The sequence below is a fragment of the Chlorocebus sabaeus genome, chromosome 10 (assembly GCF_047675955.1).
Source record: "Chlorocebus sabaeus isolate Y175 chromosome 10, mChlSab1.0.hap1, whole genome shotgun sequence".
In the NCBI taxonomy this organism is placed as follows: domain Eukaryota; kingdom Metazoa; phylum Chordata; class Mammalia; order Primates; family Cercopithecidae; genus Chlorocebus; species Chlorocebus sabaeus.
Genome location: NC_132913.1, coordinates 65,110,609 through 65,131,756, shown reverse-complemented (window position 1 = coordinate 65,131,756; position 21,148 = coordinate 65,110,609). Strand labels below are relative to the sequence as shown.

Sequence of the window (21,148 nt, the reverse complement as noted above, 5' to 3'; positions counted from 1 at the left end):
GTGCACATGTACCCTAGAACTTAAAGTATGATAAAAAGAAAAAGAGATTACATGCCCAATTTTCAGATGTGTTGAAGAAAAGCTTGAAGGAGGGCCATTGAAAGCCCATACAAATGTCTCTGTGAGAATTAGGAAAAGGTACCCTCTCCAGGTGGATACAACTTCAAGCAAACAAGCACAGTTAGACTAATTTCAACCCCCACTTCTCCCTTTTATAGGGCATCCCTGTCCAAGGCGGAACCTGCACAACTACATGTGGCTGTGGCTGTGATCTTGCCATGTTCTGTCCCAACAGCAACCAACTGCAAAAGAGAAAACCATACTGAATAAAAGGTCCCTCATAAATCAGGGGGAGGTGATGAGCTGTAGGAACTTTTTGAAAGAGCTTACCCTTAAAGTTAGATGTGTCTTTCCAAAAGCGGAAATAATTTGGGCCCTTTCCTTTGTGATTAAACTCACAACATCACATCACTGAAATGTATAAAGGGGTATGTCATGTGCAGAATTTGCTTTAAAAGTTGTGATGCTTTTAGAAAATGTTTGCTATGGGCTAAATAATATGCTGAGCACTTTGAATGAATTATCACCGTAATCTCCACAGTAGTAGTATTATACCCATTTTACCGATGAAGTTTTCCTGAGATCATTTTGCTAGAAAGCAGCAAAGGGGACATTTGATTGAGGTATGCCAAAACCCATGATCTTAATCATAACATAAAATTACCTTTTGTTTGTGAAGAAGAGAAGCAAGCTTTTGAAAGCTCTAACTCAGTGTTAGGATTCTGCATTATAGTAGACCATTAGGAATTCCAAAATTGAGCTGGTACGTAAGCCAGAATGTGATTACTCTGGTCTGAATGTTTGTGTCTGCCCAAAACTACATATGTTGAAATCCAGTCCCTAATGTGAGGGTATGAAGGGGTGCTCCTTGAGGAGGTAATTAGGTAATGGGGGTGGAGCTCTTATGAATGGAGCCAGTGCCCTTATAAAAGAGGCCCCAGAGCGATCCCTCATTCTTTCTACCATCTGAGGACAAAAAGGCACTAGACACTGAACTAAAGCAAGAAGGCACTAGATACTGAATCTGCCAGTGCCTTGATCTTGGTCTTCCCAGTCTCAAAGCTGTGAGAAATAAATATTTATTGTTTATAAGTCACCCAACTTACGGTATTTTGCTCTATCAGCCTGAATGGACTAAGACAGTGATGTAAATACCAAGTGACAAATCAACTTTCCTGTCTGTCTCTCTGAGGATCTGATCACTCAGGCCTTAATTTATGTCCCTGTGCAACATTGAACTGAAGAAATGCAGAGATGATTTTTGGAAAATCTGTTTGCACTGTTGCACTGACCTATAGGTCAGTTTGAATCTCACCTCCTCTCTGAAGCCTTAGCTGGATTACAACACCGGAAGTCATTTCTCCCTCCATGGACGTCTTCAGCATTTGTGATCGGTACAGTTGACTTGGCAACTTATCAACACAGCTATGTGAAAATTTTTTCATTTGAAATTTGAAGTGGGCATATAACTTTTGTGTTGTTTAAATGTCAGTGTGTTTATTTCTCATCTCCCCAGCCAAGTAGCAACCTCCCTGAGGGCAGAGATCATAGCTTATACTTTAGAAACCGCCTCAACTGTGCCTTGCACAGAGTCAATATTCCTTCTGCACTGTTCACTGATTTTACAATGATTTCAATTCAGTATGCATACTGAACCAAGCCAAATTCTAAGCATGTTTTAGATTTAGAGTGAGTTTTTCAGGAACCCCTGTCCAGTAAGTGTTTTTGTCATCATATCTTCTTTTGGAATTCTGTAAGTAGGGACCTAAAGCTCTCAATTATCAACTCCAGTGGTTTTTCCTACCCCTTCCTGTGACTGAAGTCTCAGACTGAAGTGTTTACTATCTTTAGCAGCTTCCTTAAACTCTCTCTGGTGTGGACTGCCCTTCTCTATTTGTTCTTAGGTGACAACCCACTATTCTTGCTATAACGCTATCCATTAACTCCTTCGGAAAGGTGACAGGAAAAATACTATAATTTAGGATGTTGGGGTCAGATTTAGGTGAAACTTCTATCTCCACTTGGGAAAGTTATTGAGCATCCTAGGTCTCCATTTTCTGATCTATAAAATATAGAGAAGCATATCCGTCTCATAGGATTTATCTGAGGAGAAAACAAATTAGTCAGGTAAAGTATCTAACCTGACCGTTGGCCCACAGTAGATGGCAATAAGTTTAAGTTTTTCCTCCTTAAAATTTCTTCTCTTTCTCTCCTCCCCTTTTATTACTACTTTTCTTCTCCTTCCCTTCCCTAGATATAGATTTCCCTATGTGTTCTGTCCCTGAGTGATCTCATGCATTTTATATCCCCTGAAAATTATCCTAACTCTGGATTAGAGTTTTCAGTCCTGGTTACTGATAGGATTTTGTTCCTGGACTTTCAAAAATGAATATGTCCCAGGCTTACAGAATATCTATCATCTTTCCCCTATCTCCCCACTCCTTAAAACAACTGTGTTCTGCTAATAGGGCCACAGGCACTCAGGAGCAAAATGTAAGCCGCTGCTATCTGGTCACAGAGCCTATGGAATCTTCTGCAGCACCTCTTGAGTCACCAACACCATTGCCTCCCACCTGCATGACTTCTGTGGTTTACAGGACCTCTTCCCACCTTCAGTGTCTCTTACCCAGTTCTTGATGCTCATTGTACCTGGATTAAGCTTTCTAAAATCACATCTTAAACCAGGTCACTTCCCTGCTCCATATTCTTAAACAGTTCTCCATTGCCTATAACTAAGGTCTCAGCAACTTGGTCAAGGTCTCACCTTTGAGCCTTGACCTCTTTTTCAGTTTTATTCCCACCATACGATTGCTCATTGTGCCAAGAACACACTTTGTACTCTGCTGCATTTGTGTCTTTTGTTCCTGCTGTTTCCTTCTAACTCCTCCAATCTCTCCTTGCTGAACTCTTTCTCATCCTGAAAGACCCAGCTTGAAGGTTGTTGGCACTTATTGGTAAAACTGGCTCCTTCCTTGAGCACCACCCTACCCAACCATTTTTCAAGTTCCTCCCTTGACTTCTGTGCCCAGACTTCTCCCCAGCTCCTGCTGCAGCGCTGCTTCCCACACTCCACAGAACACTCTAGGTCAGCAGCTTCGAAATGGTGTGATCACAGAACACCTCAATAATTAAAATGTGGAATGAAGTACACAGTGCAGAATGAACTGGCAAGCCAATTAATCCCTGAAAGAAAGGTCAGAATTTAGCCCATACCCTTTTATAAACTTATAAATGGTTTCACTAAGTTAGATCTTTGTGTGAGGTGCATTATCTTGTTTCTTCCTAGATTTTGCTTTCATTGCAGCACAACATAAAATTTCATCTCATGAAATGCAATGTATATAAAACAGCAAAGAGAAAATAAAAACTTCTGTGTTGTTTTGTTTTAGAAAATAAAGCTTCCTTTTCTCCTTGAAGTACTCAGTCTTTTAACTTCTTTGATTTAGGTGCCATCTAAGAACTACAAGACTCAACTTTTTATTAAAACTTCCATTTCTCAGCCAGAGAGTCATAGAGAATAAAGTTTATGTATTATTAATGTTTAACATGCAATAAGGGATGAATAACATTACAAATACATGCTGAATTTATCAGACACAGGGCAGCAATCATTACAGATGAGATATATTAATGATGCTAAATAATGTCTATGTGTCCAACTCACTCATGCATTCAGTGGCCTTTCCATGCAGTTTCCTGCCTTCTCAACATGGCATAATTTCACACAGGGACATTATTGCATAATACCAAAGACAACGTGCATGTTTAGTGTTTTCTTATATATAGTGCAGTTTAGATTAAAAAGTCAATAGAGTGATTATTATTCTTGCTGTAGTATACTCATTTAACATCTCATGAAATCCAGGGTTCCACAGAAGTCAGCTTGAAAACCTTGCCCTAGTATGCTTGCATCCATTCACATAATTTCAGTTATCACTTGCCAAGCCACAGATCAGACATCATCCAGGAAAATTTTCCTGGCCAATACTAATTTGAGCAGTTCTCAATTTTGTATCTCCACAGCTCCTGGCAGTGCTCAATATATACTTGTGGAAGAAAAGATGGAAAGGAGGAGAAGAATGGGGGATATTAACTAATTCTTACAGCATTTCTGTATATGTAGGGTCTGTCATGAAAGTGATACAGGGGAAAGTTCAAAAAATCACTTAGCATAAAATTCCTTGTTCAAATTAAATATGAAAATAGTTTTAATTATTAATGTTAAGGGTCTGTTGCATTAAAATAGACTTTTAAGTGAGATTTTGTAAGTGGGATATGTGCTATTGTTAAGAAACATAATCTAAAATTACCAAAATAGTTAACTAAGATACTAAAATAGTTATTAAAATATTACTGTTATTAAAATAATGACTAAGATAGTAAAATTGTTTTTCAAATAATTAAAAGGCCATAGTCTAGATACGTTCTTTTGCTGCATTTATAATTTTTTAAACTCGCAATTTACTTCCTGAATTTTTCCCATTTGGGTTTCATTCTTCCTTGTGCCAAAACATTTAGTCTGTTCAATTAAAAAGGGCAAGCTGGGAGGTTGATGGAATTTTATTAGTTGTTGGTGTCTTATTGTTAATTTTGGTCCTTACATATGATTGCCAGCTTTGGGACCTAAATACAACCTAGAGTTTCTCTCTGAATCATAGGGAATCTATGGTTTCTGCCCATGGGTTTAATTATTATACATTACAGCAGGTAAGTCATTTCGAAGTAGCCACTGATAATTACCTTGCTATTGTTCTGTGACTAATGTCACTTACTGCTTCTTAATAAGGACAGATTATCCTGATATTAGTGTATAGTGTTTGCTTCAAGAAAACTTATGTTTCTCTCTTTTCTTCCTGCCTACCTTGGTGCTCTGATAGTTTCAAAGAAAGCATGGAGAAATCGTCGTACTCCGACTGGCTAATAAATAATAGCATTGCTGAGCTGGTTGCTTCAACAGGCCTCCCAGTGAACATCAGTGATGCCTACCAGGATCCACGCTTTGATGCAGAGGTAAGAGGAGCCCCTCTGGCTGCAATCCTAAGGTTCGGTTGTCACACTGTTGAAAACAGTTGAAACACAAAAAGGAACATTATACAGATCGACAGCAATTCCTGAGTTTACTGGTAATTATTTTGCATCCTTCCCCTGTGATCTTATTTTTAGCATTGCCTGTTACTGACTCTAAGTTAGAAAAACTTAGAGTCTACCCTGATTTATAGCAAAACTTAGAGTCTACCCTGATTTATAGCAAGACGGTTATCCTTAGTCTGATGCTGTTTTATGATTGGGTATATTTTGTATTAAACTATGAACTACTTAATAAAGAAGTGTATATAACAAAGTTATTTCCCAATAGACCCTAAAACAACTACCATGTTTATAAAAATTGCTCCCAAGAAATAGTAAGTTGGTGTTATTGTTTAATAATAATTATCTAAGCACACTGTGTTGATATACAGAATATATTAAAACAATTTTGAAGTTTACATTCTAAGGTAGTGTAGAGTATCATACAGATAAATTCACATGAACTGATAATGTCTCTATGTACATATGTGTAGTATATATATATATACACACACATACATATATACATATTGATTAAATGCAAGGCTTCCTATTGAAGATTGCCCAGCTGAGCTCTGAAGAGTAGCAGGCATTTTTTTGGTAAGGAATGGTGAGGAGACATGTGTTCCAAGCAAAGCTGAGCAGACATGGGGTGTTGGGGAAGTGAGATGGTCTAATGTGGCTGAAGGGCCATGATCCATGAAACTGGAGAGGGAAGCAGGGATCAGATCACCAAAAGACTTTGAAAGGCATGTTAAGAAGTTGGAGTATTTGTTCTGTGCAATGGGGAACCACTGAGTTGTAAATGGGGGAGAAGCAAGAGTTATATTTTAGAATGATCACACTGGCTACAAAGCAGGGGATAGGTTAGTAATGATAACAACTGAACAGTTAACCTTCAACCCTGAGAAGTAGATGTCATCATTCCCATTTTACAGAAATTGAGAGCTGCTCTATGGCTCTGGAGGCAGACAAAGATTCAGTCCTACTACCACCCAAACTCCACAGCCCATACTCTTAAATCCTGCCCTATGCTGTCTCCATTGTCTGTGGCCAGGACATGGTGATGGCAGGGAGGCTGGGGTCCAAGTCTAATTTACAACTTCAGTCAGATCATCTTTGCAGATCTCTGCAGGAAAACCTTATATTCCCAAACTTACCACCTACCTGTAGCTGCCTAGAACTCTCTTCCCCAGGCTACATTTTCCATGTATTTTCTATTCCTTCTTGAGGTTAGAGGCTCCTAAATCCTTACATGAACTCCTAGTCTGGGTGGGGCGCCTTTCCAGCTGCTCCCTTGGCTATCCTAACACTGACTACCCTCTAGTTCTCCTCAGTTTTTATACATTAAATCTGAAATTCGAGTTACCTTCCTTAGGAAAGTTCACAGTTCAAAGTCCTTCAGTTCTCCTCTGGTAAGGTAGAACGCTACTCATTTGGTTATATGACTGGCACACTGAAAGTGATTTACAGATGTCAACATTTATATACTTTTCCATTGTGGTTGGGTTAGGACTGATTTTATGTACTTTTGCCTTGTGCTGTGTTTTTGTCTTCCTTGAATTTGAACTCACCAGTTCTTTGTTTTTCTATATCGTTTCATTGCACGTTTGAATCCCCACCAAATATATTGTTATATTTTTCATGTCTCTGAACATTGCGTAAATTGAAAAATACTATATGTATTAGTCTGTGGCTTACTTTTTTTTCCTCTCAACATCGTTACTGGGTTATGTAAACATGTAATGTATTCATTTATTTTCACTGCTGCAAGTATTCTACTGTATGAATAAGCCTCGCTTTGTTTATCCACTATAGTGTGACTGAATGTTTGGATTCAGTGAGTTACTGTCACATATATAATTGCAAGGACATTCTTGTACATGTTTCTAAGTGCTGAAGTGTAACAGTTTTCCTAGAATTCATATCTAGGAGAATGACATGCTGGATCATAAACTACAAGCATCTTTTCCTTTACCAGGGAATAAAAAATTCTTGTCCAATCATTGCTCTTTTTTTCTTATCAAAAATACCACATTGAGTAAGCACAATTAATATCTCAAGCATACTTCTTGCTATTACAATATAATGAGTTTGAATATACCATATCATTTTACTACAGGCAGATTTTTACCATATCCTTTTCTGATTGGTGATACAGCCATATTACATTTTCCTCCATGCTCATAGTCCAGTCCAATAAGGCAGTCTGTTCTGCTGATCCATAAAAAGAACAATGTGGAGTCTCCAAAGGCAAAAAGACAACAATTATTTCTGTGGGATTGGGCATAAAAATTTCATGTCCCTATCTAGTGGTTAGAAGCAATGATGTCTGAAGACAGTAAACTGTGGTAGGTTAAGCAGTGACTCTTTCATGAAATCACTTTCTTCTCTATGATAAAATAAAGCATGAACTTAAACCATCATTATTTGTTAGTCCCTCACCCAAACGCTTTCAATCTTCGTGGCAGCAAATACTAAATTTTAATTGCGAATCTGGATATGCATTGTATGCTGATTTTTACATATTTTCTTTGCATGGTACTGAAATTCAAAGGTAGTTTACATTTCTCTTCTCATTCTGAGAGAAAAAACTGGAAAGGAATTAATGCACATAAAGGTGATAGAGAGGTTGGGGATGGAAGAGAGAGAGACAGTGAAAGAGAAAGAAAAGAAAAGAAAGAAAGAAAAGAAAGAAAGAAGAGAGAGACTGTGTTCTGTCTAAATACAGACATTTAGTAGATATGTCCTATAAATGTGTGTGTATATGTTGTGTATGTATGTTGTGTGTATGTACGTGTGTCTTATGTATCATACTAGGTCAAGCAAAACTATTTATCTGCTTATGCTTCCTCTCTCCTCAATTATATTTTACCTCAGGGACAGGTGGCAACTGTTGATTAATAATAAATGAAACAGACTCAAGACTGAGTCACAGGGCTCTCCCAAGAGGCTAAGAGACCTGAACCTTTTCCCCACAATGCCTGATGTAAGGTAGTATAGATCATAAGATAAAGACAATCATTTCAGGTAATATTTTTTCATTAGTGTATCAAGTATTTCCCTCAAGATAAAAAAAAATCATGACAAAATGAAATTGCTTCATACTTTCACCCCGTTGTAACCATCTACACAGATAAAACAAGACCACGGCATTGCATTAAAGAAAGAGTTTAATAGACATGAGGCCAGTCACACCACGTGGGAAATTGAGTTATTACTCAAATCAATCTCCCCGAGAATGTGGGGGCTAGAGTTTTTCAAAAATAATTTGTGGGAAGGGGTGGGGGTAGCTAGGCAGTGGGTGCTTACTTCCAACTGATTGGGGGTGTAATCACAGGTCTGTGGGAAATGGTCCTCATGTGTGCTAAGTTGCTTCTGGATGGGGCCACAGGAGCAGTTGATGGGTCCCCGTGGAGACTTTGGTCTCCTCAGATGCGCAAAAAACCTGAAAAGACATCTCCAAAGGCCAATCTTAGGTTCTACAATAGTGATGTTATCTGCGAGAATAATTGGAGAAGTTGCATATCTTGTGACCTCCAGAATAATGGCTGGTAATCATTTATGTCTACACCTTAGCAGAATTCAAGCTTCTCTTTCCTCCTAGCCTGGTGCCCTTTCATTAACTTTACAAAGATGATTGAGCTTTGGAGAGAGAAAAGCTATTATTATTTACTATCAACTAAATGTCTCCCAAAGTTAGCCTGGGCAAAGCCCAGAAATAATTAAGGGCAGCTTGAAGGACAAAGGCAAGATGGAGGTTGGCCAGATCAGACCTCCTTCACTGCCATAATTTTCTCTCACTGTTATAATTTTTGCAAAGGTGGTTTTACCACCCTTAAAAATGATTCTAGAATCATCCTAGAGACAGAGAGCACCTTTTGGAATTGTGTTGCCTTCCTGCAAAGGTCTGAGTCCTTTCTTGTTGAGTCTGGTACATGGGTCCATATTTTTCCCCAGTTGAATAGTTATTTGTCAGTGGTATAATATTAAAAACTTTTTTTAACCCAGGATTAATTGATGATTATTTTCTCCACTGAAAAAAGTGCTTGCTTTTTTGTTCTCTGCACTGACTTCTCTGAATAGTTTCAGGTTGGTTAACAAGAAAGATAATTTGCAAAGAGGTAGCATGGGGAATCCTTTTCAGAGCATTTCCTATATTTCCAACAAATTTTCTCAACTTAAGTGTACCTAATGGATTTAAATTTGCCAGAAACACAATTATTCAGAGCACTAATGATGCAGCTTTTTTTTTTTTTTTTTTTTTTTTTTTTTTTTTTTTTTTTGTTCCTTAGCTCAGCTAATCTGGGTTCTTGCACATAGACACATTGAAAGGTGAGGAGGACAGAATTTATTAAGCAAAAATAAAGCTCTTAGCAGAGAAAGGGGGGGTCCTGCAAGCAGGTTTCCACCTCACAAATTGAATACCGGGACCACCACACATGAGTTGAAGAGGCCAGGGTCCTCCTTGCATAAGGTGTTAATTCCTGGTGACTCCACTCCATTTCCCCAGAGCATGTGGGCCTCCAGTCCACTGCAGGCATGCAGGCAAGCCCCCTGTGCAGGTTCCCTTATCTGTACAAAACAACTGGTGTAAACACTTGTGGGGCGGGTCAGAGATTCTCCAGGGACCCATCTCTGTCTGCCTCTTGCCTCTATCATAATTCCTTCTCCAAAGAGGTACATCTAACTGCCATTAGAATAGGGACAAAGACAGATCTTAACTGCTTCCTGCTGACAGGGGGCACTATTTTGGGAAGATGGCAGTCAGATCTCCCTCAGAGGCCTATCTAAGGGTCCGCAGTAAAAGGGAGCCATCGTCTGAGGTTCTGGTTGCATGACCGTTTGGAGTTCGATGACCTAAAGGGGAGAAAAGAAAAACTTGGTTATTAGAAGATGTATCAAAATGAAACAAAAGTGGAGGGTAAGGAGAGCTCAAAAATCCCAAGGCTGCTGGCATGCCAAGATAACTAGTGGCTATAGTTATGCCTGCTAGGATTTGAGGGCATGGGGCTTGGCTTTGGTTAGCTTTCTTGGTCTTATTTCCCCAAAAAAGGAAACCTCTGGGTTATAGGCACCCTATTTACTCCCACCACCTGGCAGGATTTGTGGGATAACTGCCCAGAACTAGAATTTGATCCAGATTTTTACATTACCCATCCCTTTTGTTTCTTCTGAGCTGCAGCCAGAGATCACTGGTTGGTTCACAGGAATAAGCAGGGTGAATCTAAAATGCAGACAACAACTTAAAAACAACTAATGAGACTAGAATATAATGACAAATGTATGATAAGTTCTGGAACATAATTTTTCTCTCTTCAGCCCTCATTTTTGTTAAAAACAAATCACGATAGGATTGAGTTGTTTGCACAATAAACGTCTTATATTTGGCCTGATTATTTGCATAAAGTGCAGCAAGAATAATTATTTTCACATAGGCCTTTTAAATTGGCATTGATGGAACTCTGTTCCACAGAATCTCAGATAAGACCTTTTAAAGCCCAGCCCAGCCATAGGTTTGTATCCTCAAATATCTATGAGTTAGGTAAATTCCTGTCTTCTTAAGTCCCAAGAATATGGGATTCCTGTGCCTGTTAGAAAGTGACATTCTTTACTCACCACAGGTTAGAAACCCTGTACAGGGACTGTGTAGACAAGGTATGAGGACAGTTTTCCCAAGGGTCTTTTATTGGCTCTGCCAGGCAAGCTTGATTCCCTAAAGGACAGCATGCCATTCCAGTCAAAGACTTGATAAAACAAGGCTTGATAAAACAGTTTCTCCAATTGCATCCTATTGCAAAAGAAAATAGATTCTTATTGCACTGATGTAAATAGCTATATTGTCTTGAGTTAAGAATACTAGGCCAGGCGTGGTGGCTCAAGCCTGTAATCCCAGCATTTTGGGAGGCCAAGACGGGTGGATCATGAGGTCAGGAGATCGAGACCATCCTGGCTAACACGGTGAAACCCTGTCTCTACTAAAAAAATACAAAAAACCTAGCTGGGCGAGGTGGCGGGTGCCTGTAGTCCTAGCTACTCGGGAGGCTGAGGCAGGAGAATGGCATAAACCCAGGAGGCAGAACTTGCAGTGAGCCGAGACCTGGCCACTGCACTCCAGCCTGGGCAACAGAGCGAGACTCCATCTCAAAAAAAAAAAAAAGGATAATACTCACAAATAGTTTTCAAACTCTAGAGGAACCTGGCAGAGAGAAACAAATATGCTCCAACTTTTGTCTACAGGAGTATACCCTATTCAATTATTAAAGACTGTAAATAGCTCAAAACAAAAGTTTCCTTGACTCTGGAAAACAAGGATGAACAATGTTTTAAGCAAAAGTTAAAAAAGATTACTTAGTTTTTCTATTAGTTCAGTCCATTCAATTAACTCTTGTTCTGCTTGATATTCATGAAAACTTCAGCTCTTCATGAATCCTGTACATTTTTCCTTTATTCCAATGTCATGGTCTACAAAGTTAACAGAAACCTGCATTTGAGATCACCTGTGAAAGTTCTACAGCTGACTATAAACCATCTTTTGAAGAGGATCAAAACAAGAAAACAATTGTCTGTGAACAGCAAAATATCCAGAGTCGTTAACAGTTAAAAACACAATTGACAAAGAAATTTGGTTATCTCTGGTTTACAATAACAATATTAATTATGATTGATAGCATATACTCAGACATTAGAATTTTAGAAATCCCATACAATTTTGAAAGATATATTAATGTTATTCACTGAAATATAACCTGAAGAAAATTAAGCATCATTTTGGCAATCCCATGTACCTAAACATGTCGAATAATCCTGTTTACCTCTCTTTCGGATGCTTCAGTGGCTCTCTGTAACATCCAAAAGCTAGGGGTCAGGAACTGCAGTTTGATTTTTGCCTGTTAAATATGTTTGAGATTTAGAACACTTGATATTAAGAAATACAATTCCAGATTACCATAAGCTATTTATTTAGCCAAAATGATGACTCAAAAAAATTTTTTAAGGTAAAAAAAACTTTCATTATCCTTTACTATTACATGGAAATCTTATTCAAGGGTAAAATTCAAATTTTACCCTTGCATTAGTCTACTATTAATGTCAACTCAGTTTTCTAATGAAATCTTACAGACAATTCTATCCAATCTTAACCAGTTTGACCATGAGATAAGATTCCTATAAACCTTTTATAACCCTTTACAGATTTTGCTAAAGAGCAGATTGGTGCCTTAAGAGAATGTTGTTGTGCTTTTATTTCAATGCACAATTTACAGAAATACCTGTATAGTACTCTTTTGAGTTTAGTCAGTCTGTTCATGCACAGAATTCCTTTTGCAAGATTAATTTTTTACAATCTTTCCACAACTTGTTTAAACCTTAAGCTTTATCTCATCTAATTCAAAACAATCCTTTAACCCTAAGTAAAAATTTACATTTCCACACATTATTAAAATCTCTTACTAAAAACATATTTTACATACCATTTCTTACATACCTTGCATGTAAATTCATTTTCAGTGGTCTCAATTACATGTATAATGGTAACTCTTAGCAGTTTTTAACGTTAATGTAAAATCTGGTAAGTTGTTTTAATTATGTACTAGGTGCCAATAAAGTTTGACTCCTTCCAGCATAGTTAAGAATCTGGTTAATTCCATATGTCCCCAGGTCTTACTAAGTTGTAAAGCAGGCAAGTTGAACAGTTCTCAAAAACCAAAGAAGCAGTTTACAACCTTAAAACATTTAGCAAACCTAATATCTGATTTGCATAGTTTTGACCACCTATTTACATTTTGATGACGTTTGCATTTAACCAATAATCTTTAAGACTGTTTTTATTTCTCAAAGATTAAAGTCGCATGAACTAAAAAGTATTACAACTTTTATCTTTCTTTAAAAAAAAATTCATCTAAGTGCTTATTTTTCTTCAAACCAATTAATTAGAGCTCTTTTCTTTATAAACATAACACACATAACACATATATGATTATATAGACAGACAGAAGAAAATCCAGTAGTTGTAAGATTTTTTGTTTGCCAGTCTAATTTGATTATTGGCCTCTGGGTGGAGCCCTTTAAGAGCAAGGCTAGGAAAGCTCGTATTTTCTAGGGCCTAACAAACGGATATGGCTGGAAGACAAAAACAGATTTTGAGAGGGATCTATCTGCCTCTAATTTCTGGGGTTCCATGAAGAAAACAGAGGTTTCTCATAAAATGAGATCTGTGGTGCCTTTTCTGTTTTTCCCAAGGAGTCGCAGGCCATCAGAAATTATTTTAGGACCTCTCATGTGTGCATTAAGAGTGGCAAGACAAAATGGAGAAAAATAATTCAGTCAACTGAGAAGAAACCTTTTTTCCAGAAAAACAAAATTCAAGAAGAGAAAAAAACCATAAAGGTCCTTTAAACATACTTAGGTATCCACTTTTAATTAAGCTGAACACTGCTTAAGAATGTCCTTTTAAATCCCTTAGTACCTGCCTTTAGCCATGCCAAGTAGCCAATATTTCTGGCTTTCAAACTTTACCAAAAATAACTTCACAGGTGAAACCAACAAGCCTCAATTAAGGTTATGACTTAACTATGAGTACACGAAGTATTTTCAAAAGGGAGGTAAGCAGTTTTTACAACATCTAGAATCTTTAAGGGTAGCTCAGAGAAGGGAAGATTTAAGAAGAGAAGTTAGAAGTTGTTCATGGAGGGGAAGAGAATCAGCAAATGGTAGAAGTCACACAGCTATTAACTTGAAAGTACTCCTTCTTCAAGCCAGGATTGAACCTGAGCCACCATTGTAAAATGTCAAAGACTAAAAGCACTCCCACGTGGTTACAGGTCATGCTCCCAAGGACGTAAACAAGATACAGGCCTGCAGCCAAGTTTGTTACTGACCAGTTTGTTAGGCTGACTTGAAAAGTGCACTTATGGGGTCCTACACCCACATCCTATCCTAAAGTACCCCTCTTTCTGATAGAACCATACAGAAAGACATGTAAAGCATACAAGATTGGCTACAGCTTAAGACCAAACTCATAAATCCTTTTTCATTAATCAAAACTTTACAGAGAACATAAACAGTGATCGTTACCATTCCTTTTACTGGTTTGCACAGGGAGGGAGAAGCCAAAAGTCCAACTGTTTAAAAAAAAAAAAAAAAAAAAAACTTTTACCCTTTTGCTGGTGTGTCAGGCTTCTGGATTCCCTTCCCCTCAGCTCAGTTCTAAGCCAACTTCCTTGGGTGCCACAGAGGACACTCAACCTCCAGAGAACCACCATCTTGTTCCTGAATTGTTTTTCTTTCTTTCTTTCTTTTGAGATGGAGCCTTACTCGCCCAGGCTCGAGTGAAGTGGCATGATTTTGGCTCACTCCAACCTCCACCTCCTGGGTTCAAGCAATTCTCCTGCCTCTGCCTCCCAAGTTTGGGAAATTAACTTTTCCCAGTTTGGAGATGCATCCAAGGGGAGTATTCTGCAGTACAGGGACACAATTACCCCTCTGTGAAGAGAGGACAGAGGAGGAAAAAGGAAAAAGAAAGGAGCCCTCAGGCCTCAGGATGCATTTGAGAGAGGTACAGACTAAAGATGAATGGTTACCAGCTAGGAAGAGGAGATAAGGTGTCCCTAATTCCTTTGTCTTCCCAGCAAATATGGGGTACATGAGGGAAAGAAAGAAGAGGTGTTTCTTTTCTTTCTTCTGTCCTTATATCTTCAAGTCCTGGCAACCTTGACAGGGTGCTACCCGTGAGTGTCAGCGCAGCTTCCACCCATGTTAACAGAGGGGCCTAGAAGGTGGGAATATCTGTACTCACCCACATATGCCCTGTCTCCACTGTTGTCATAACCTTTGAGTTCCTTAGACCTTGACAGACTGCAGCCAGCAGCTGGATGCCGCCTCCTTATCATAAACTGAATGCTAAGGTAAAGCTGAGAAGCTGGGTTCTCCTCAAACAAGGGAGGAAAAAAAGGGTGTCTTGTGAATTGGGGTCCTGGCCTAACAAAAGGAAAAAAAAACTCTTGCATAGAAAATCTCCCTATATCTGCAAGGCTTCATTAACTACTAACAGGGTGGAGAAAAGGAAGGAAAAAAAGCTTAGGTGCAGGCCTGGGAAGATTCCTTAGGGAGAAACCTCTTATTCTTATGCAAATGGGTTTCTCCATCAGGGAGAAAAACCTTTAATTGCTGTCTCCTCCCTGGGGCTCCCACCAAGCTGGACCCCTTGGCCAGGGGAACACTGGTCAGCTAGCCACCCCAGGCCCAGGCCATGTGCCCCAGACAGGAGGGAGTGGGACAGGGAGCCACCGCTCACCCGTCTGTCCTGTGCCCATGCCTGCAACCATTGGGGTGAGGATGAAACGCCCCTAATATTGTAAAAGAAAAGATAGGTGTCAATACATTCCCCCCAAAATGAAGGAAAATCCATGGAAAAGACTGGGTTGGACTGAGGCCGACATTTCCAATGCCTGAGAATGATGGGGCAGGGAAGGGGGCAGTTTCCCCTGCCTTCAGAAAAAGTCTAAGGGTGAAAAAGCCCAGAAACAAAAGTGAGAGAGATGTTTGGGTCCACATTTTACTCACCCTTCTGACAAGTCCCCATAGAGGCCACCAAAATGATGCAGAATTTTTTTGCTCCTTAGGTCAGCTAATCTGGGTTCTTGTCTCATGACCAGGAAGAATTAGGCAGACACATTGAAGGGTGGGAGGGTAGAATTTATTAAGTGAGAAGAAACCTCTCAGCAAAGAGAGGGGGTCCTGCAAGCAGGTTTCCATCTCCCATATTGAATACCAGTACCACTACACACCAGCTGAAGAGGCCAGGCTCTACCTCTGCATTAGGCCCGAATTTCTGGTGGCTCCACAGCATTCCCCCAGTGCATGTGGGCCTCCAGTCCGCTGCGGGCATGCCCAAGTAAGCCGCCTGTGCACGTTCTCTTATATGCACAAAACTTCTGGTGTAACACTTGTGGGGCAGGTTGGAAATTCTTTGGAGAGCCTTCTCTGTCTAGGCCTTTGTCTGCCTCCTGCCTCTATCACTAATATGTATTCTAAATTTCTCAATAGCTCAGTGGCTAATTCTGGAAACTGAATTCTTTTTACTGATCCCAATTCATCAGAAATTGGGATAGAATACCGCAAAATGGATTGGCCCTATTCTGGGATTTCATACTATGGATACATCAACTTTCAGTAAATAGAAATACTGGATATTTTTTAGCTTACGGGGGAGGAAATGGAGACTTAGAGAGTTGAAGTGATCTGCCAAGGCCATGCAGTTTTCTTAAGGCAGAGCACAGAACACACTCTGGGCCTTCTGGTTCCTGATTCAATGCTCTTTCCTTTAGCATCCTCTTGGAGAGCATCAGCTGCTGAGGGTCTGCCTAGGCAATAGATTCACCACATTCTTCCTTTCTCCCTTCTCACAGGTGCATGAACTCATGGCCAGCATACCTACCTTTTTGTCCTATCTGCTCTGCTTATGAGCTGAGGAGTCTTGGGCATACCACTTAGTTTGCAACATGTAAAGTTCTACATAAATACCTTATAAACTATAAACTGTGCAGATAGAGTCACCAGGTCCTCCCTTATAGGAGCCAGCAGTATGATAAAAGTGGCCAGACATCCAAGGACCAGGTTTCCTAGGCACATTGGAGATGATTAAATGTGGGGGCTGGCTGTGTTAGTGGTGGCAAATCCATGTGGGTCTGAAGCAACCTCAATTCTTGCCTCCTCAGAAGAAAGAATTTGACTGAGGGGCATTAGGCAGAAGGAGAGACTATGGCAAGTTTTAGGGCAGGATTGAAAGTTTTTTTAAAAAAAGCTTTAGAGCAGGAATGAAAGGAAGTAAACTACACTTGGAGGGCCAAGCAGGTGACTTGAGAAATCAAGTGCGCTGTTTGATCTTTGACTTGGAATTTTATACATTGACATACTTCAGGATCTTTCATTCCTTCTCCCTGATTCTTCCCTTGGAGTGTGCTGTCTGCATGCATAGTGGCCTGCTAGTGCTTGGAAGGGGAGCACGCACAGTGTGTTTACTGGAGTTGTATGCATGCTTACTGGAGGCATTCTTCCCTTACCAGCTGAATGTTTCTCGAAGGTCATATACCAGTTAAATGCTACCATTTTGCCTCTTAATGCACATGCTTGAGTCTGCTTGCCCAACTCCCAAGATCTTATCAGGAAGCTACTTGTATTAGTCAGGGTTGCCTAGAAAGACAGAACTAATAGGAGATATATATATATACACACACACACACACATATATATATATTTGTATCTGAGTATTAAAAAGTATTAACTCATGTGATCACAAGGTCCTACAATAGGCTGTAAGTTGAGGAGAAAGGAAACCAGTCCTAGTCCCAGAGCTGAAGAACTTGGAGACCCATGTTCGAGGGCAGGAAGCATCCAGCACAAGAGAAAGATGTAGGCTGAAAGGCTAAGCCAGTATGACTTGTTCACGTTTTTTGGCCTGCTTTATAGTCTAGCTGTGCTGGCAGCTGATTAGATGGTGCCTACCCAGATTAAGGGTGGGTTTGCCTTTCCCAGCCCACTGACTCAAATGTTAATCTCCTTTGGCAACACCCTCACAGACACACCCAGGATCAATACTTTGCATCCTAGAATCCAATCAAGTTAACACTCAGTATTAACCATCACACTACTGGTCACTAGTTTCAGTGTTTTTCTATCTATTGGGAGACTGCCTTTTGTTGGCACTGGCTGTGGCCAATTATTATTTTAGAGAGACAGTTTAACAACCACCTGACCATCACCTGATGGTCACCTGACATTTGTGGAGGGGTCGGGGGGGACGGGGCTCTCCTGCTCTGCTCCTGCCTGACTAGCTACCTACTGTAATACCTGTACTGTCCAAGCCTATGCAACCCACCAACCCTTAAAACATATAGCTAAAGCCAGTTACACTTGTATATTTCAAACATAGCCCTGATGACTACATTTACAATCCCTGTATCAGTTAAAGTAATAGATAAACTTCAAAATTTCTGTGGCTTAATACAATAGAGGTTTAGTTTTTGTTCATGTTAAGCCCAAATGGGTTTTCCTTATCAGTGTTGGTGGGATAGGGAGGTGCTCCCTATTATGTGAATGAAATATTTCAGCAGCAACTTATGAATGACTTGCCCCATGAACCATATTGTGAATTCTTCAGATTGATAACTGCTGGTGCTGATCCCAATACACCCATTTGTGTGCATTTGATAGTTTCTTCTTCAATTCAGACTAGCATAGGAAGCTTTCCAGTTTGGGAATTCATGATGCCAGTGGCTATTTTCTGTTAGTAAGAGATAATTTACTCTATCAAGCTTTGCTTTAGGTATACAGTTAATATATGAAGGGAAACTAGTTTTCTAATTTCTGTGTTTTCCTATCTTGATAAAATTCAGGGAAGTCCTTAGAAACTCTGCCCAAAGATATGCAGCAAGAGAATGATCTTTATTTTGAAATCTCAGTTTTGAAACTGTTGGTTTTGATAGAAGCTACAAAGGGATGTCTTTAATGTGATGTAAACCCCATCCCAAGCGCTGTCAGATGCCTGCTGAGAGGGCTATGGAGCAAGTAATCATAGTTGTTTACCTGCTGGGTGTTCTCTTAGTGATTGTCTTAAATATTTAATGGAGGTCCCTCCTTGTGGTGAACAGAGCAGACTTAGCAGGTGAGTCATAGTGATTACTTGCCTTCTGAATGCCTGTTTGAGTTGGCGCTCAAAAGTGGCACCTGCTGGGCTTGATAGCATACATGGTTTTAAGGCCAAACTCTTTGGCTTATGGGTGGAAAAATTATGACAAAAGATTATATAAGATGTCACAGAGCCAGAATTAAGTTTGTGAGCTTTAAATTCTGCAACCTTATGAAAATCACTGTTTATTCTGTTACAAGATTCTATGAAAAGAATGTAAGACAGAAAAGACCTACTCAATATAATATTCTTTATTTATAGTGGTACGAGAAACCCTCATGTTTATGGGTCATCTGTTCTTAGATTTTGTAGCTTTATCAGTCATCTGCTCCATGGGAACAGGGTATCCATATTTGTTTCCGAAGACATTGTCAGGATTATTATGTATATTGATTTTCTACTGCAGCAAAACAGATCACCACAAACTCAGCACTTGAAAGCAACACCTGATTATTATTATTATTATTATTATTATTATTATTATTATTTGAGATGGAGTCTTTCTCTTTCACCCAGGCTGGAGTGCAGTGGCACATTCTCAGCTCACTGCAACCTCTGCCTCCTGGGTTCAAGCAATTCTGTTGCCTCAGCCTCCTGAGTAACTGGGATTACAGGTGAGCCAAGATCATGCCGCTGCACTTCAGCCTGGGTGACAGAGCAAGACTCCATCTCAAAAAAAAAAGAAAATGTGCATATACTGTTTATGTATATACACTCACATATTTTCTATACACACTTCTATACATTATTTTAAACATACTTCTCTTTGGCTCACTGCAAGCTCCACCTCCCAGGTTCACACCATTCTCCTGCCTCAGCCTCCCGAGCAGGTGGGACTTTCCTTTCCTCGAGTGTGGACAGGACCTGTGAATATGTTAGGACAGTCACTTCCCTGGTGATGTTATGTTACATGGCAAAGACGATGGGATAATTACTCCTGAGATTGTATAAGCTTACATAATGTCCAGAGCGGCTTATACAATCTCAGGGAAGTGACTGTCCTAACATATTCACAGGTCCTGTCCACACTCGAGGAAAGGGATTATTCAAGATATGTAGGAAGCCAGAGTTAGGGGTGGTGGCAGGTGGGATTCTTAGAGGCCATCTTAGAATTTTGCCTATCATAGGCCGGGCGTGGTGGCTCACGCCTGTAATCCCAGTACTTTGGGACTACAGGCGCCCGCCACCACACCCGGCTAATTTTTTTTTTTTGTATTTTTCGTAGAGACGAGGTTTCACCGTGTTAGCCAGGATGGTTTCGATCTCCTGACCTCATGATCCACCTGCCTTGGCTTCCCAAAGTGCTGGAATTACAGGCGTAAGCCACCACGCCCAGCCAGTATATGCATATTTTTAATAGATATTTTAAACTTAACATATCTAAAGCACAGACCACAGTCTCCTGCCCCCCAAGCCTGCTCCTCTCTCTGTTTCCATATCTCTATTGAGGCAACACGATCCTTCAGGATGCTTATGTCAAAAAAAGTATAGGCATGATTCTCCCTTTCTCTCATGTTGAACATGAATTCATCAGGAAGTTCAATTGCATAATTTATCCAGCATCTGACCACTCCTTACCACTCAGCTGCTACCACCGACATCCAAGCTACCATCATCGCTGTACTATTTCATGTACAAATCCTGTTAAACTGTCCCTCTCCTTTCACTTTTTCCCTCTATACTCTTTTCTCAACACAATAGTCAGAGGCTATTAAATTTTAAGTTATATTACAACTCTGCACACACACTCTTCAGTGTCTCCTTGTTTCACTGGAGTAAAAGCCAAATTTGCAATTCTTTCAGAGACCTACAGTGCCATACACCATCTGGCACCCTATCAGCCACCCCCATCCCTTACTCATACTATGCAAGCCACACTAGTCTCCTTGTTCCTACAACGTGCCACTTACACACCCACCTCAGGGGCTTTGCACTGGCTACTCCCTCGGCTGAAATACTCTTCCCCCAATATCTGCATGGCTCATATCCTCTCCCCTTTAGTACCGTTGTTCAAATGTTACTTGACAGTGAGGCCTGATACCCTTGGTACTCCTTACTCCTCTTATCATGCTCTGTTTTTTCCCCATCATCTTACCATCTTCTAACGTATAATTTATTCATTTATCTTTGTATTGTTTACCATCTCTCTTCTATCACTAAAATGTAAGCTCTATGAAGGTGAAGATTTTGTTGTTTTTTTTTTCCACTGATGTATTCCCAACACCTAAAACAATGTTTAGTACATAATAGACATTCTTGTTGAATATTGTTCAATATTGTTGAATATATTATCTATGTATAATTTATAATTTATGTATATGCTTTATGTCATTA

The 21,148-nt window shown here is 39.7% G+C and overlaps 1 protein-coding gene across 1 annotated transcript in view; it reads left to right on the top strand.

The window, feature by feature from the left end:
• The window catches only part of PDE11A (phosphodiesterase 11A), a 455,494-nt gene that overhangs the window by 229,707 nt on the left and 204,639 nt on the right, over positions 1 to 21,148 (top strand). The window contains exon 6 of the mRNA XM_073019839.1: positions 4,938 to 5,070. Within this exon, the coding sequence (XP_072875940.1) occupies positions 4,938 to 5,070 (133 nt within the window). The remainder of the gene's footprint in view (positions 1 to 4,937; positions 5,071 to 21,148) is intronic.